Source organism: Polyodon spathula, chromosome 29 (genome assembly GCF_017654505.1).
Source record: "Polyodon spathula isolate WHYD16114869_AA chromosome 29, ASM1765450v1, whole genome shotgun sequence".
In the NCBI taxonomy this organism is placed as follows: Eukaryota; Metazoa; Chordata; class Actinopteri; order Acipenseriformes; family Polyodontidae; genus Polyodon; species Polyodon spathula.
In genome coordinates this window covers 3118759-3135350 of record NC_054562.1, presented here as the reverse complement: position 1 = coordinate 3135350, position 16592 = coordinate 3118759, and the positions used below count along the sequence as shown (strand labels likewise).

Here is a 16592-nt window from a genome sequence, read left to right as displayed (position 1 = left end):
GAAGGCGGGGCTTCGTGTCTTGTCTTTCCTCTGACAACCTTATCTCTCTCTCCCTTTCTGTCATTCTTATCCTCCACCCTTCTCTCTCTCCCACTTTCCTTCTCTAACATTCTTTCTCCCCCTTTCCTTATCTCATTCTTATCCTCCACCCTGCTCTCTCTCTCTCTCTCTCACAATCTTCTCATCCTGACTTGTATCCACCTCTCTCCTCCGCACAGATCCACCTCATGGAGTCTGACCCCACTCACTTCACAGCCGGCCTGGTCACCACCTTCATCCACTTGGACCTGACCGACCACAAGTGGGACCTGGAGAACTGCTTCAGGATCTGCGAGGCCTTGTGCGAGTGCAGGATTCGCCCTGACAGCTGCCTCACTTTCTGGGACTGTGTGGTGCTGGCGGCGCTGGTCTGCGAGCGACTGGGCCTCTGGAGCAGCCCCACCCTGGCTGTGTGGACAGCCAAACAGAAGAGCCAAACCCACCTGTGCCTGCTGGAGGGGGCCCCTGAGGAACCCAGCCAGGATGATTTCCTCCCACCCTCTCCTTGCCATCCCCTCTCATCCTCAGAACCCACTCCAGAATGCTGCTACTGATCTCCTCGCTTCCTCTAATTCTCCTTCTGCTTCTCCTTCCAACACCACCATTTCTGACATTGCCGACAACCGAATGAATCTCGCCGAGCTGTCCGGCAATCCTGTCCGAGGTCCCTCCTTGGAAGCAGCTGCACCAGTTGATAGAATTTCCAATCTCTTCCAGGATTCTCCTCTAACTTTGCCTCTTCCTTCCCACCCCATTTGAACCCCCTCCCCTCACATCTATGCCGTGCTCTGCTGTCACATCGAGCCCAGTGCTGATATAGAGAAGGCAGCCTAGCTTGTTTCCTTCCCGGCCGTTATGAAGCTGGAGTACGGGGCCGGGGCGGTGGGAGCGAAACTTGTTGACTCTCAAGAAGAATGCCAAGCCCACTTTGAGAATATCTCCAACAACCTCCTGGAAGAGAATGACTACACAGGCATCGGGTTAGGTTGAGACAACACCATGACCCTGATGGAGTACATCTCGTGCACGGAATATGACGTCGACCTGGTCCTCTTTGGCCTGCAGAAAGTCGCTGCCTTCATCTCCGACAATGGCCCCACTGGAGTCCCGAACTTCACCGTGACGGCAGCTGCCATGCGCAGCTGGTTAAAGCTGCCCTCTTCTGCTGCCTGGGCTGCAGTCTGAAAGATGGAGTATTCAATGTGGAGATGAATATGACCCCCACGAGACCCAGGCTCATCAAGATCAATGCCAGGATGGGCGGCTACTACCTCTGTGACTGGATCCGGGTGGTTTACGGGGCTGACCTCCTCTTCATTGCTTTCACCATGGCTTGCAGGCTTCGCCCCAGGATTCCTGATGTCTCCCCGCCACTGTGCCACCTCATCGGGGTCATGTGTATCGTCTCCCAGCCCTGAAGACCACCGCCAGCTCGGAGGTGCTGTATCTCCTGCATTCCCGAGGGGTGATCCATCTCAACCAGCTCAGTGACAGGTTGATCTCGAGTGAGTACAAGGATCCCTATTGCAACGTGGCCTGTCACTGCCAGGATTGAGATGACGCAAGGCTCCAGCTGCTCAGCATCTGCCAGATCCTGGGGATTAATTCTCCCGGTTATCCTGTGTCTTATTTCTTGTCGGATTTTAAATAGTTAGAAGCTTGGAGAGGGGTTTTGTCTTTTTGGATAGTCACAGCTTGACATATTTCATGCTTTTAATCATAGAGAAAAACGGGTTCGAGCATTAAATGAATTTAGGTTGATCCTTGTTTAGATATATATTATCATGTTTTTTAATTGTAAAATCTGATCTACTTTTTCTAACTTGGCTTTTTGTATGTTTTGGTCAGATGACAATAAAAAACAATATATCCCTGTTTTTCACTGGGTGTGATATTCTTACCTCATTTTAATAAATAAAGTCCAGTTTTTTTTAAGTAAACTTTCCATCTTTTTAAATTATAGATATTAATAGCACAATAATAACTACAAAGACTGCAGAATTCTGTTGAGGTTTCTTCGTTTATCAAAGCTAAGCTTTGTTATTCTAACAACGTGAACGCACATACCTTTACACATACATATTTTCCTTAACTTCAAATTTGTCACTTTGACTGCCTTTCACAAATGCATTTTTATTTTGAATATAACCTACAATATTCTATTTTATTTTATATACAAGTCTGTTGTTAACTCTACTTGACCTGGAAGCCATCCGTTCGTTTGTTTTATACGAGGAATGCACCAGGGAAAATATGAGGAGAGATTTCATCCTGAAGCTAGCCAAAGTGCTTCGACAAAAACCTTTTGATCAGAAAACTTCAAAGCAGCAGAGTGCTGCAGCAGCTCAACCTGGATTCAGTGCTGCACCAAGTGACACACACGCAAGAGAAAAGCTATTTTAGGGTTAAATTAAAAACTACTTTCATTTCTGTAGTTTTGTATGTACATATAGCTGTTTACACACAAGCTTCTTTTGAAATGTTTATTCTAGTTTTTCATTTTTTGAAGTAGTGCTTTATAGGTGGGAAGGTAGAAAATAAACCCTTTTATGTTTAATTGTTCATTTCAATACGGGGTTTCAGCTGTGCAGATGTTTGATATGATGTGCTTGGATAAAGCTTTTGAGTTGTCTTCGATAGTTTGTCTTTCATTTTAATATTGATGTTGTTTAAAATGTAACCGTCATAATGGCAGCATTTTTAGGTATAACCACAGGGGTTCAAGTGTTATTATTTTACAAAATCTTGTATTGACAATAAAAAAAAAAAACAATGAGAACATAAATGTGCCAGCGAGATCTGTGCAAACCTACAAAGTAACATGCCAGAATAAACAGGTTAAAATAAAACAAACTGACTAACGTTACATCAAATGTGATGAATCAAAACGTGAATATACTACAATAACAGAATCACATGTGCCAAATAAAGTGACATGGGTCATCCTGTTACATTATTAATAATATTAATTAAGAATGAGTAATTTAGCAGACGCTTTTATCCAAAGTTACTTGGATACTAGGGGATGAACTATGCATCATCAACAACTGCTGCTGCTGCTGTACAATGCATTAGTAAGACCTCATCTAGAATATTGTGTTCTGGTCACCTCGCTACAAAAAGGATATTGCTGCTCTAGAAAGAGTGCAAAGAAGAGTGACCAGAATTATTCCAGGTTTAAAAGGCATGTCATATGCAGACAGGCTAAAAGAATTGAATTTATTCAGTCTTGAACAAAGAAGACTACATGGCAACCTAATTCAAGCATTCAGAATCCTAAAAAGTATTGACAATGTCGACCTAAGAAACTGTTTCGACCTGAAAAAAGAAACAAGGACCAGGGGTCACAAGTGGAGATTAGATAAAGAGGCATATAGAACAGAAAATAGGAGGTACTTTTTCACACAGAGAATGGTGAGGGTCTGGAACCAACTCCTCAGTAATGTTATTGAAGCCGACACCCTGGGATCCTTCAAGAAGCTGCTTGATGAGATTCTGGGATCATAAGAACATAAGAAAGTTTACAAACGAGAGGAGGCTATTTAGCTCATCTTGCTTGTTTGGTTGTTAGTAGCTTACTGACCACAGAATCTCATCAAGCAGATCAATAAGCTACTAGCAACCAAAATGAGCAAGCTGGCTGACGGACCCCAGTGCCCCCCTGTGAACAGAGGGGAAACATCTGCTGGGAAACAGCACCCTGGATATCCTTTTGGACATCAGGCTGAAACCAGAAGTCCAACAGCAGGTAATCGCAAGAGGATATCCAGGGCTAATGGAAGCCTTTGAGAGGATGACCCAGCTTGTGGATTGGGTCTACGAGGAGTGTGAGAGAAAGGACCTGGATTGGGAGGAGCTCGAACGTCCTGCGCCTGAGTGGGAGGAGCCCAAGAGGGGGGAGTCGTGCATCCACAGCCCAAGAGGGAGGGAGTCGGTGCGTCCACAGCCCAAGAAGGGGGGGTCGGTGCATCCACCGCCCAAGAGGGGGGAGTCGGTGTGTCCACAGCCCAAGAGGGGTGAGCGGGTGTGTTCACAGCCTAAGAGGGGGGAGTCGGTGCGTCCAAAGCCCAGGTACCCAACAGCAGGAGAATACCTGCTGGTTCCGCCTCCACCAGCAGAGGAAGAGTACCTGCCTGTTCCACCTCCACCTCTGTGAGAGGACTGCTTGCAGGTCCCAACTCCACCAGCAGAGGGAGAATACCTACTGGTTCCACCTTTGCCACCAGAGGGGGAGGAGCCACTGCCACCTTCGGAAGGGGAGGAGTCCCTGTCACCATCACCAGCTGGAGAAAAGCAGCAGGAGCTGCCTCTGTCTCCACCACCACCATCACCACCTGGAGCAAAGCAGCAGGAGCTGCCTCTGTCTCCACCTCCGTCAGAGGGAGAGCATCAGGAGCTGCCTCTCCCTTCATCATTGGAGGGACCAGGACAGGATGCTGCAGTCCTCAGCAGCCCCTGTATAGGTTGCTAAGGGGAGTACAGGGGAAATCCGCCGGGTTGCACCGGCTGTGAAGAGGGCACCACCGCTAGTCCTGGCTTCCCTCCTGCAGTTGCCTCCCGAGGGTCCACTGCCACTGTCGCCATGCATCGCCCGGGGAAGCCAATTTGCCATCATCCAAGGATGTCTGCCTTGCACCTCCCAGGAATGCCTGCTTTGCACCGCACAGGGATGCCACGCCCGCCCAGCAATTGTATGGATTACATGTGTTGTGAAAGAAACTGTAGGCTTAAAAGTTAATAAAAGCAAAATATATTTCATTATTTTCCTCTGAACAAGCCAGCCCAACCCAACAAGACAACCCTGTGAATGTGTAAAGGTTCTTGAAGACAGTTATACATTGCTTTGCTGATTACAAAGATATTCTGAAAAAATAACTTGAACCCAAAAACAGCACAAGCAGCTAAAAATTAGCAGATAAAAACATAAACAACAGTGGTACCTGAAGAGGAGATGGCTGAAAACAATTCTAATATGTAAACTAATCACTTTTATTTCCTTGAAACAAGTTTCTGAAACGAGTGAGATGGCAATGAGACAAGTGAGGATGTAAATGATAATGATGGATTTATGAAAAAAGTGGAGGTAGCAGAAACATGAGTGGCAAAAACTGTTTGTAAAAATAATGGACAGCAACTCTGGAGTGTTGCGGTTGCCAGCACAGTGATGAAAGCAGCTCAGAGTTGGAGAGTGAGGATGAGGTTGATTTAAGAGATTAATCTCAGTGCTCTGAATCTGTTTTGTTAAAGACCGGATACGATGAGCAAAGTATAAAAGCATTTTTAGGGTTGACAAAGGGAAGAAAAACTGATGTAGAGGATTTTTTCTTGAATATAAAACTGTTTGTTAGCTTTTCTAGTAAAGAAAGCGTCTGTGTCAGATTTTACAGAACAAGAGCGCTGGTGCCTAAATATTTTTCGCAGCAGTTTAAACAAAAAGTCAGCAAAATGCTATGAAAATCTCTAAACTATTTTCTAATATTGTTCATGTCTTTAATTTGTTCTCTCTTTTTTCCCATTGAGGATCTTTCTATTAGAGAGTCTTAATGTAAATGACTGTAGGGATAATCTAAGAGAGCTTCCATGTTTGAAGATCTGAACCAAATGAAAGTTGATGCAATTTTCTTACAAGAAACTCATTGTGATCCGAAAACTCAATCAGAGAGGGAAAAAGAATGGAAAGGGGAAATTTTGCCATGGGTCAAATATGAGTGCTGGGGTGGCAGTTTTGTTTAAGGAGAATTTTCAACCTGAATCAGTAGATATTACATAAGTGATAAAGGAGCGTCTGCTTAAAATATGTAATGTTGTAATAGATCAATATCATGTTTTTATTAATGTTTATGATCCCAATAATGGAAAAGAGAGGTTTGAATTTTTGAATTTTGGACAAGGTTCAAGTAAAATGTATTATTGAAGAGGTTTTGTTTCTAGCAGGAGATTTTAATTGCATTGCTAATTGTAATGAGGACAGAAAACCACCCTGAGCCACACCCCAAGTCTGCAAGAGAATTAGCAGTAAAGATAAAGAAGTTTGATATAGTTGATGAGTGAAAAAATGTGCATCCTAATAAAAGGCAATATACTTGGGTCAAGTACAGTAAGAGTAACATTGCTATGGCTAGGTTAGATCAAATTTATATTTTTAAAGAACATTTAGATTTGATGAAACATTCTAACATTTCTCTGCCACTTTTTTCTGATCCCAGCCTTGTGTCTCTCAGTTTTACTGCCCTCTGTTAAACACAGTCCTTCCTATTGGAAGTTCAATACTAACTTGTTGAATGATTCACATTTCATTCAATGTTTTAAATTTTTTTGGAAAAAATGGAGAGCTGGTAAAGATTGTTTTTCAAATATTAATCAATGGTGAGATGTGGGAAAAGTTCAAATAAAAGCAATCTGTCAACAGTATAATTAAAACGTTACGAAGAGGCTAAATGAGCCCCTGCAAGAGCTGAAGCAGGATGTCTTAGAGCTTCAGAGAGTGCTAGACTCCAAGCAAAGGGATAACTTAATCGAAAAATGAAAGTATAAATGAAATGAATTGCAGATCTTTTGTGTGTAAAAGTAAAAGGGGCACTGGTGAGGTCCAGGATCCAGGGGCTGATGAACATAGATGCACCTGCTCAGTATTTTTTTTAGTTTGGAGAAAAAAATAGCCAAAGAAAGACAACCCACTGTCTAATGAGGCCGGATGGAGTGGAGCTGAGCGAGCTGGAGGAGGTTAGAGATACGCTGTCCAGTTCTACTCAGGCTTGTTTTGCGGCGGAGGCTGAGGTCGAGCCCAGCGAGGTACAGGGTTTCCTGCAGGACTTGACATGTCTGCCGGAGGAGGCTTACGAAGGGCTAGGGAGTGCCCTGCCTGTTGAAGAACTCACTGACACCCTACTGGGGCTAAAACAGAGCAAAGCTCCTGGAATCAATGGCTTGCCCATAGAATTTTTTTTTAAAGTTTGTTGGGAACTATTGAAATTTGACCTCTTTGAAGTTTTTGAAGAGAGTTTTGAGCAAGGAGAGCTGCCTCTAAGCTGCAGGAGGGCTGTTATCATGCTTCTTCCAAAGAAAGGTGATCTTTGTAATATAAAAAATCAGAGACCTGTGTCGCTGTTGTGCTCTGAATGTAAAATCCTTTCTAGAGCCCTGGCCAACAGACTGAGTGCAGTGATTGAAAATGTTGTGCACCTATTGCATCCCAAATAGATCTATTTTTTAGTAAGGGTCATACTGTTGGCCTCAGAATTATTTGTCTTTAGTACTGGTCTATTTTCGTTGGACCAGGAAAAAGCATTTGACAGAGTAGACCATCGTTATTTATAGAAGGTGCTCGTTGCTTTTGGTTTTATTTCTGAAATGTATTAGCAAAATAAGGCTCTAACAGGGGCCAAGGGCCAGACCATGGGACCTATGACCATATTTCCCCTGTGGCATAGCACCCCATTGAACTCTACTTAACTTTGAAGACTGTACTATATTCTACCATAAATTAATAGTACTATATATGCTGAAATTTGATTTGATCGTGTTCTCCATGTGTTTTGACACAGCAACTTTTTTTAACAAACGTCCTAGGTCAAAGGTTAATGTTAAGGTCATTTTTGGATAGAGCCCATATGGTTTCCTATATGTGTTCCATAGTCACCATGGCCCTATCTGCACTCTTTAAGAATTATAAGACAGTTTTGCATTTTACCTTAAGATGTAAATATGTGGGTTACTAACTGTTCCATTTTAAACATGACCCTCTCTACACTCTATAAGGAATTATAGCTAGTTTTACAGTTCCCTTAAGGAGAGGTCAATGGCCATGATCAAGGTAATTTTTTAATAGAGCACACATTAATTCCCATAGGTTTCCACTACTCTATGAAGATTCTTGAGTCTACAACACTCCATCTTAGATAAATACTGCAATATATGCAATATGTGTAAATTGACCATAGCTGAATTCGATTGGCTCGTGGCAGCAATGTTTTTTGTTTTATATATCGACTTACTTTGAACAAACTTGATAGACAGCCTTGCAAGGCTATGTGTGCAAAGTTCCGCTTCAGTCGGCATAACGGTTTCAGAAGATGTTAGAATATTTTGATAAATCCAATATGGCCACCAAACTATGTGACCAATCAGCTTCTCTTGAACAAAAAATATAGTGCATAAGCGTAGTCTGTGCCCCAAGTTTCACATCTCTACCATAAGTGGTTTCGGAGAAGAAGATTTTTTTTTAAATTGTCAAAAATTTGTTCTGAATCCAATATGGCTGCCAAACCATGTGACCAATCGCGTTTATTCAGCTGTGGGTATTAGTTCCCATTGGTGTCTACAACTCTGTGAAATTTCTAGAGTTTTCATTCAAAGTTTTTCATTTTATCAACTTTTAAGGTTTTGTTGGTGGAAAGAAAAAAATAAATCTTAACAACGACAGCAGGCTCCCCTGCCATGGCTTGGACCCCTAATAATAATCTTAACATCAGCAATAGGCTCCCACAGCAACTTCATTGCTTGGCCCCTAATAACAAGCTGAAATATTATAGTGAAAATACAAATCATTACATTTTCAAATTCTAAGCAAGTTATAAGCTTACCAGTGCCAGTGCCAAACAAACACACTTCAAATATTACAAATAGTTCCCTGTTTTAAAAAAAAATAAAAAATAAATATTCATGTTAGTTCAGCTCAGGTTAGTCTCCAGACAGATTGTCGTGAGACGCTGGCAATGAACACAGAAAAGAGTCACAAGTTTGCTGTTTACGTTGCCTTTCATTCAATTTATGTTTAGCGCTTCCCTTGTGTTCTATTAATGATCATGAGAAAGCGTGTTTTGACAATCTAAATGAGATAACAACACATTTTACAAAGGCTAATTGCTCTGCTGATCTGGCTGGAGTTTATTTTCTGAGTCACAGCATAGGCTGAGACATAGATCAAGGTGTAATAAGATTACATTGTATTCCTTTTCTGATCAAATGCAATGTTGTCACCTCTTTACTTACAAAAGGAATACTCTTTAATCTCCCTTAATACAAGCACAAGCATTAGCCTATGCAAAATGCGCAGAGACATTTTCAGATTGTCAAGAGACACCTTCTCATTATCATTGATTGGTACTGAGAAACTGCATATAAGGGAGGAAATGTCATCATACAATTGACACATTTTTAACAGGTTCCTTTCTGTTTTAAGTGATACCTGTCAAAAATGTTAAAAACTAAATTTAGAAATACAATTATTTGGAGAAGCTTAAAGGGGTTGACTACACCCCCAGCCCCAGGTAATTCAAACCCTGTAATTTGCCTATTTTGCTGAAAGAAAAATGTTTTTATCAATGAGTTGTTTTTCTTCTATTAAACTAATAGCTGTGATGAAGTAAAATGCTTATAAAATACCTTCTATCGCTATCACATTTATTTACAGATAACATTACTCTTTGCCTCTATTCTTTTCTTAAACTTTACAGGATAAAATATATTTAATATATTTAACACAGAAATAAAAATAAAGTCACCAAATTAAAAATAGATTTGTCCTGCCTCTAAGGAAGCGTATTTAGATATTTTTAAAAGAAGTGAAATGAGGACGTGAATGTTTTTTGTAATTCTTTTAACCTGTCTGTATCTGTAACAGGGCGAGGAACCCTATACAGTATTGTTTGTTTATTTTTAGAATGGGGTCTCCTTCTCCGCCCCTGTGCAGTTCATTTTGTGTTTGTATTATGATTTATTTATTTCTGTTTATTGTTGTGTAAAAATGATGGCGAGAGCTGTATTATTGTTTTGACATTGGGGCAGTATGTTTTGTTTTTGCATTTATGTTGCAGCGTGGATGGGAAGCTGTCACAAAGACGGCCGGAGTGGGTGGTGTCAGACCAGAGCCAGGAAATAAACAACGAGAGAGGTTGAGTTTGGTGGAGCTGAGCGAATGCTTTCGCTCAGCATTTAATAAATAAACAAACAGACAGAAAATAAACGGTTGTAACAATACAAAAAACAGGACACAGCACATTCGCCAAAATAAACAGACAAACAAAACGAACCAAACAAAACACGGTGAGCTTATTTTACTTACGTTATTATTATTATTATACTTATTATTTCCTCCGTCTCCAATCCCGTTCTCCACACGTGCGATCCAGGACTTAAACTAGTAAAGTATGCTAGAAATGAAGCTGGAAGAAATGAGACGGCAACAGGATCTTGAGGAGCTGGCACACCCACAATTCATGGAAGTCTGCATCACCCCTAACAGACTGAAAGCCACCAGGGAGATAGAAGGTCAGAACAGCTGGGTTCAGGTAGGCAGAAGCAGGGAAAAAAAGAAACTGAGTCAAACACAACCACCAGAAATCAAAACAACCAACAAATCTGAGGTACTTCAAAATGTTGATGAGCAAAACCAACAACAAGAGAATGAACGGAACAACATCCAGGAACCTATTAACAGTGGTGACCAGACAGCAAAAAGAAGGGGGGTCATGATTGTTGAGGACTCCATATTGAGAAACACAGCAAGTTCAATTCGTAGTTTGGACCACCTTACTACAACAGTGTGCTGCCTTCCGGGAGCCTCGGTCAAGCACATCACTGAGAACGTGGACAGGCTCCTAGAACGAACAAGAGACGACCCGGTAGTAGTCGTCCACATCGGTACAAACAACATTGGAAGAGACAGACCAAAATCCCTGCAAAACAAATTCAGAGAGCTAGGAAGGAAATTAAAAGACAAGACCAAAACTGGTATTTTCTGGTATACTACCGGCACCTTGCAAAGGACCATATGGACAGCTGGAAATAATTAATCAAAACGCATGGCTGAAGACTTGGTGCACACTGGAAGGCTTCACCTATCTTGATCATTGGACCACATTCTACAATGAGGACTAACTGTATAGATGGGATAGACTGCATTTAAAAACAAGAGAACCAGTCTACTTGGAGAAAAGATCCTCGAGCAGGTTCAGAAGCATTTAAACTAGAAAGGGGGGAGAAATCAACAAAAAAAACAGAAGGGAGACTGCATCAAAACAAGGACAACAACTCAGGTAAGACAACCATTAAATGTATTTATCTAAACACTAGAAGTATCAGAAACAAAATTCTAGAACTTGAAGCTACTGCACTAACAGGTAACTATGATGAGATAGGTGTTACAGAAACATGGTTGTCTGAGAGTGATGGGGACGAGTATAATATTTTTGGGTATACACTGTATAGGAAAGACAGGCAGGACAGACGAGGAGGAGGGGTAGCGCTATACATAAGAAACAGTCTTGAAGCCCAGGTGTTAAACCTGGACAAAGAAAATAAAGCCGAATCAATATGGGTCAGAATAACGGACAAAAATTCAAAGGGCATAATAATAGGAGCATGCTATAGACCGCCAGATTCAGACGGTGAGCAAAATAATCTGTTATACAATGACATTAGAAATGCGTGTAGCAAAGGAGAAGCCATTAATGGGGGATTTCAACTTCCTCCATATAAAATGGGAAAACCCGATGGGTAGCACAAAGGATGAAATAGAAATGGAGGAAATGACAAATGACTGCTTCCTAACACAATTTGTCAAGGCACCGACTAGAGGGGAGGCATGCCTTGATTTAGTCTTTTCAAATAACGAAGATAGAATAACTAAAACAGAGGTCAGAGAACCACTGGCAAACTCAGACCACAATATGGTCTCATTTGAAGTGCTTTTTAAAACCCCAAAAGTAATGACTAAAGCTAAGGTTTACAATTTTAGAAAAGCAAACTATGAAGGTATGAAACAGAAACTAACAGTAAACATCCACAGAAAAAGGATGGCTGTTCTTTAAAAATGTGGTACTAGAGGCACAAAACAATTACATCCCTAAAGTAGACAAATCTAAATGTAAAACTAAATTGCCCAAATGGTTAAATAGATCAATTAAAAAAAATATTCAGCAAAAAAAGGCACTTTACAGAGCATTAAAAAAGGACCAAAAAGAAAGTACGCAAAAAGAGTACACAGAACTGCAAACGCAAGTCAAAAAGGAGGTTCGAAAGAGAAAAGAAATAGAAATGAACATTGCTAAGGGGGCTAAAACCAATTCCAAAATGTTTTTCCAATATTACAACAGCAAGAGAACATTCAAAGAGGAGGTTAAATGTCTAAGAGATACAAATGGCAAAATCATAGATGAAGAAAAAAAAATCAAATATATTAAATGATTACTTCTGTCATCCAGTTCCTATCCAGTTTTAAATAACATTAGCATAACCGAGGCAGATGTGTTAAAGGGACTAGGAACTCTTAAAATAAACAAATCCCCTGGGTTGGATGAGATCCTCCCAATAGTACTCAAATAAATGAAAGAAGTAATTTACAAACCGCTAACCAAGATCATGCAACCTTCTCTTGACACAGGGGTGGTACCGACAGACTGGAAAATTGCAAACGTAATACCAATCCACAAAAAGGGAAACAAAACTGAACCAGGTAACTACAGACCAGTAAGCCTGACTTCTATTATATGCAAACTTATGGAAACTATAATAAGATCCAAAATGGAAAATTACCTATATGGTAACAGGGTCCTGGGAGACAGTCAACATGGTTTTAGGAAAGGAAGATCGTGTCTAACTACCTGCTTGATTTTTTTGAGGATGCAACATCCATAATGGATAATTGCAATTGATTTCCAGAAAGCTTTTGACAAAGTCCCGCATAAAAGATTAATTCTCAAACTGAACACAGTTGGGATTCAAGGAAACACATGTACATGGATTAGGGAGTGGTTAACATGTAGAAAACAGAAAGTACTGGTTAGAGGAGAAACCTCAGAATGGAATGTGGTAACCAGTGGAGTATCAGTATTAGGTCCTCTGCTCTTCCTGATCTACATTAATGATTTAGATTCTGGTATAGTAAGCAAACTTGATAAATTCATAGACAACACAAAAATAGGAGGAGTGGCAAACACTGAAAAAGACCTAGGAGTTTTTGTTGACTCAGAAATGTCTTAACTAGATAATGTGGGGAAGCTATAAAAAAGGCCAACAAGATGCTCGGATACATTGTGAAAAGTGTTGAATTTAAATCAAGGGAAGTAATGTTAAAACTGTACAATGCATTAGTAAGACCTCATCCTGAAAATTGTGTTCAGTTCTGGTCACCTTGCTATAAAAAAGATATTGCTGCTCTAGAAAGAGCGCAAAGAAGATCGACCAGAATTATTCCAGGTTTAAAAGGTATGTTATATGCAGACAGGCTAAAATAATTGAATCTGTTCAGTCTTCAACAAAGAATACTATGCGGTGACCTAATTCAAGCATTCAAGATTCTAAAAGGTATTGACAATGTCGACCCAAGGGACTTTTTCAACCTGTAAAAAGAAACTAGGACCAGGGGTCACAAATGGAGATTAGACAAAGGGGCATTCAGAACAGAAAATAGGAGTCAATTTTTTACACAGAGAATCATGAGGGTCTGGAATCAACTCCCCAGTAATGTTGTTGAAGCCGACACCCTGGAGATCCTTCAAGAAGCTGCTTGCTGAGATTCTGGGATCAATAAGCTACTAACAACCAATTGAGCAAGATGGGCCGAATGGCCTCCTCTCATTTGTAAACTTTCTTATGTTCTTATTTTCTTATGTCAACAAACCTTTAATGTCTGCAATAGTCACAGCTGGGTGTGTGGTTACTGCAGTCCCGGTCTGTACCTAGCAGTGTTCAGGACCCAGGGGAGCCCTGTGGCAGGCATGCATTCAGAGCTAGTGGCAAGCTCACAGACAGTACTTAGCCATGCACCCTCACCCTGCCCCCCCCCCCCCCCCCGTCTCGTCCATCCGTATGTCCGTCCAGACATAACTCCACATTTGTAAAATATCGTGATAACGCGGGTCTCAGGAGACACACAATATTTCTAAGCGTTATAACTGAAGAATGTTATAAATGGGGAGGGGGCGGGGGGGGGTGTGTGCGCTGCGGGACACATAACAGTACAAATCTGAGTAAAATACAAAATAAAATAACTCCCTCTCTATAATGCAAGTATAGTGAAGCAAAAATGTAACTTTCCATGAATTAAGCATGCATAAAGCACCATGTAATCAATGTAATATTTTTTTTAGAAAAAAAAAGGTAACATTCTCACTCGTGGATCATTTTAATGAGCAGTTTTTTTAAACTATAAACAGCCTGGCTAAGCGGCGGTCGGGAGTTCAGTTCGAAGCGGCAGGCAAGCAAACCAAGCGGGCTCTCCCCAGGTTCGGCTGCTAAAGCAGGGCGCAGCTGAAGTATCCCGGAGAAAGCTGCAGCTCCTCTTGCAGCAAAAAAGTAAATATATTAGGAAAGAGAACCACGTAATAGGCCTAATATTTATTTAGTTATAAAACAAATGCTGAATAAGATGTCTGTGTTATAAAGTGCCAGCACAGCTTTTCTTCAGTTCAGATACTGATCAAAAGGCAGAGACAGAAACAGAAGTCAGACTGAGAAGTTCTTTACAGTTTGAACACCAGTACTGTATTTACTTTAGAAATATTGTATGAATCACTAGTATAGGGAATTGGGGGATATGCTATAGGAGGATTATATCCAAGGCGCGTTTTAACCGAGAGCTTTATAGCGAGAGAGCACTGTAGTTCATATTTTTTTTTGTATTATTCACTAACATATGTTTCGTAGAAAGGTTCTGAGGACACTGGGACCAGTGTTCCAAAAGTGGGACTGTCCCATTCAAACCAGGACATCATCACACCTTACCTATGATCTTACTACTGAGCTACATAATCAAATTGGTCATTTGATATGAAAAGGCAGCCCAAAATCTGCTTTGTGTTCATATATATGTAAAGGCCAGCCCTGGTCCCGGATTGCAGGCCCTGGGCCACATCAACACGGAGGCTTAATCTAGGCCAGCCCTGGACTCTGTTCTTTTGTGGAGCGTTCACATCTCAGAAAAACCGCATGAGTGAATGAGGTCATAGTTTGTTTGGTTTGGTTGAGGTGTGGTTTATGAGCTTGTTATTAAACAGGAGGAACAGGTTCCAAAAAAAAGTAGCCAAACTAATTTCTCCTTTCTCTATCTCTCTCTCTCTCTCTCTCTCTCTCTCTCTCTCTCTCTCTCTCTCTCTCTCTCTCTCTCTCTCTCTCTCTCTCTCCTCTCATCTCCTTTCTTCCCTCTCCTCGCTCTGTCTCTCCTCTCCTCTGTCATCTCTCCTCTCTGCTCTTTTACTTCAGAATTTTATTCAAATCAACTTTAGCAAGAACATAGTGTCCCTCTCCTCTCAAATCTCTCTTCTCTCCCCCTCTCTGTCTTTCAAGGGGCCAGGATAATAATGGTACCAGATTGCTATATTGAGGTCTATATATTTCTTACTGATGAATGTCTCTCATCCACTAGGGGAGAGTGTGTTGCAGGGGGGCAGGTTAATAATGGTTCCACTCTGATGAACCTGCTGTAGTTTAGACATTATTCTGAGAGCTCTATTGAGGTCACAGGGTTTGCTTTAAACTTTTTAAAAAGTCACCAGGACGTGACGAGTGAAACAGAAAATGATCCAAAGTGAAACTGAACTAGAAGTTCCTCATAGCTGACTGATCTTTGTCAAGTTGGGTCTTCAAAGATCCCAGTGATTCAGTATTGACAACATGGCCTGGCAGCCCTTGCTAACCATTCTACATCCTCACCACTCTGTGTGAAGAAGTATCTCCCTCTCTCTGTCTCCTCAGTTCGTTTCTGTGCTTGAACTATCAGCTATAGGGTTTGTCCGATCCTTTAGAAATCCACCCGATGATATGTTCTAATAGATTTGTATAAAAAGCCCTGTAAAATTTATACTGTAATAAAAATGCACACTTACTTTTTAAAGGAAAGGAAAGTTATTGAAAAATTCATCTTTAACTACAGCATGTAAACAATTAACTACTATCTTCAAGATTCAGACAGAAGAGATGGAATTTTTATACATTATAAACACACTGACACACACACACTCAAACTCACACACTGATTCTCTTACCTCTTCCACAGTGAGAGGCATGCATATTCTATACTCTTTAACAAGCATGTCTTCAGCACTCCTCTGAACCCAGCTCTCTCCTTCTTTCTCTTTCTTGATTTCCTTCTCTATCCTCCCTTTTCTTCCCTCCCCTGTATCTCTATCTCTCTATGAACTTGAATTGCATTTTAAGAATCCAGTATTTGCAGCATTTATCTAACTATATCTGTCGCTCTCTCTTTCTCTACTTTCTCCTTGTCCTCCCTCTCTGTCTCTCATACACTTTGTTGCTCAGAGCTGTTTCTCTCTCTAGCATTCCCTTATTTCCTCTTTACCTATCTGCCTCCCTGGCCCCTCCTTCTCTACCTAAGTGTCTCTCCCTCCTCTCTCTCCCTCACTCCCTCTCATAATATCATTAAATCAAAGTGAATTCTCTCCTCTCTCTCGCTTATAAATGCTCACCACAGTAAATGTGCACTGTAAAGTTCACCTCATGCTTTTCCCATTGTTACACTATGCATTAATGTACCATTGTTTTTAATAGCTTTACCAGACCTCTCTGTGCTTTATAATGCTTCCCTATACTTTACC

At 41.0% G+C, this 16592-nt stretch overlaps 2 protein-coding genes across 2 annotated transcripts in view; one reads left to right on the top strand and one right to left on the bottom strand.

Annotated features, from left to right (window-relative positions):
• The window catches only part of pitpnc1b (phosphatidylinositol transfer protein cytoplasmic 1b), a 45637-nt gene extending 29322 nt beyond the window's left edge, over positions 1-16315 (bottom strand). Inside the window, exon 1 of the mRNA XM_041232476.1 lies at positions 16023-16315. Coding sequence (XP_041088410.1) covers positions 16023-16070 — 48 coding nt within the window. The 5' untranslated portion in view covers positions 16071-16315. The remainder of the gene's footprint in view (positions 1-16022) is intronic.
• LOC121302473 (carnosine synthase 1-like) lies at positions 56-2181 on the top strand. Its single transcript, XM_041232477.1, has one exon. The coding sequence runs from the start codon at positions 228-230 to the stop codon at positions 591-593; it is 366 nt and encodes a 121-aa protein (XP_041088411.1). The 5' UTR covers positions 56-227; the 3' UTR covers positions 594-2181.
• Positions 16316-16592: the final 277 nt, after the last annotated feature.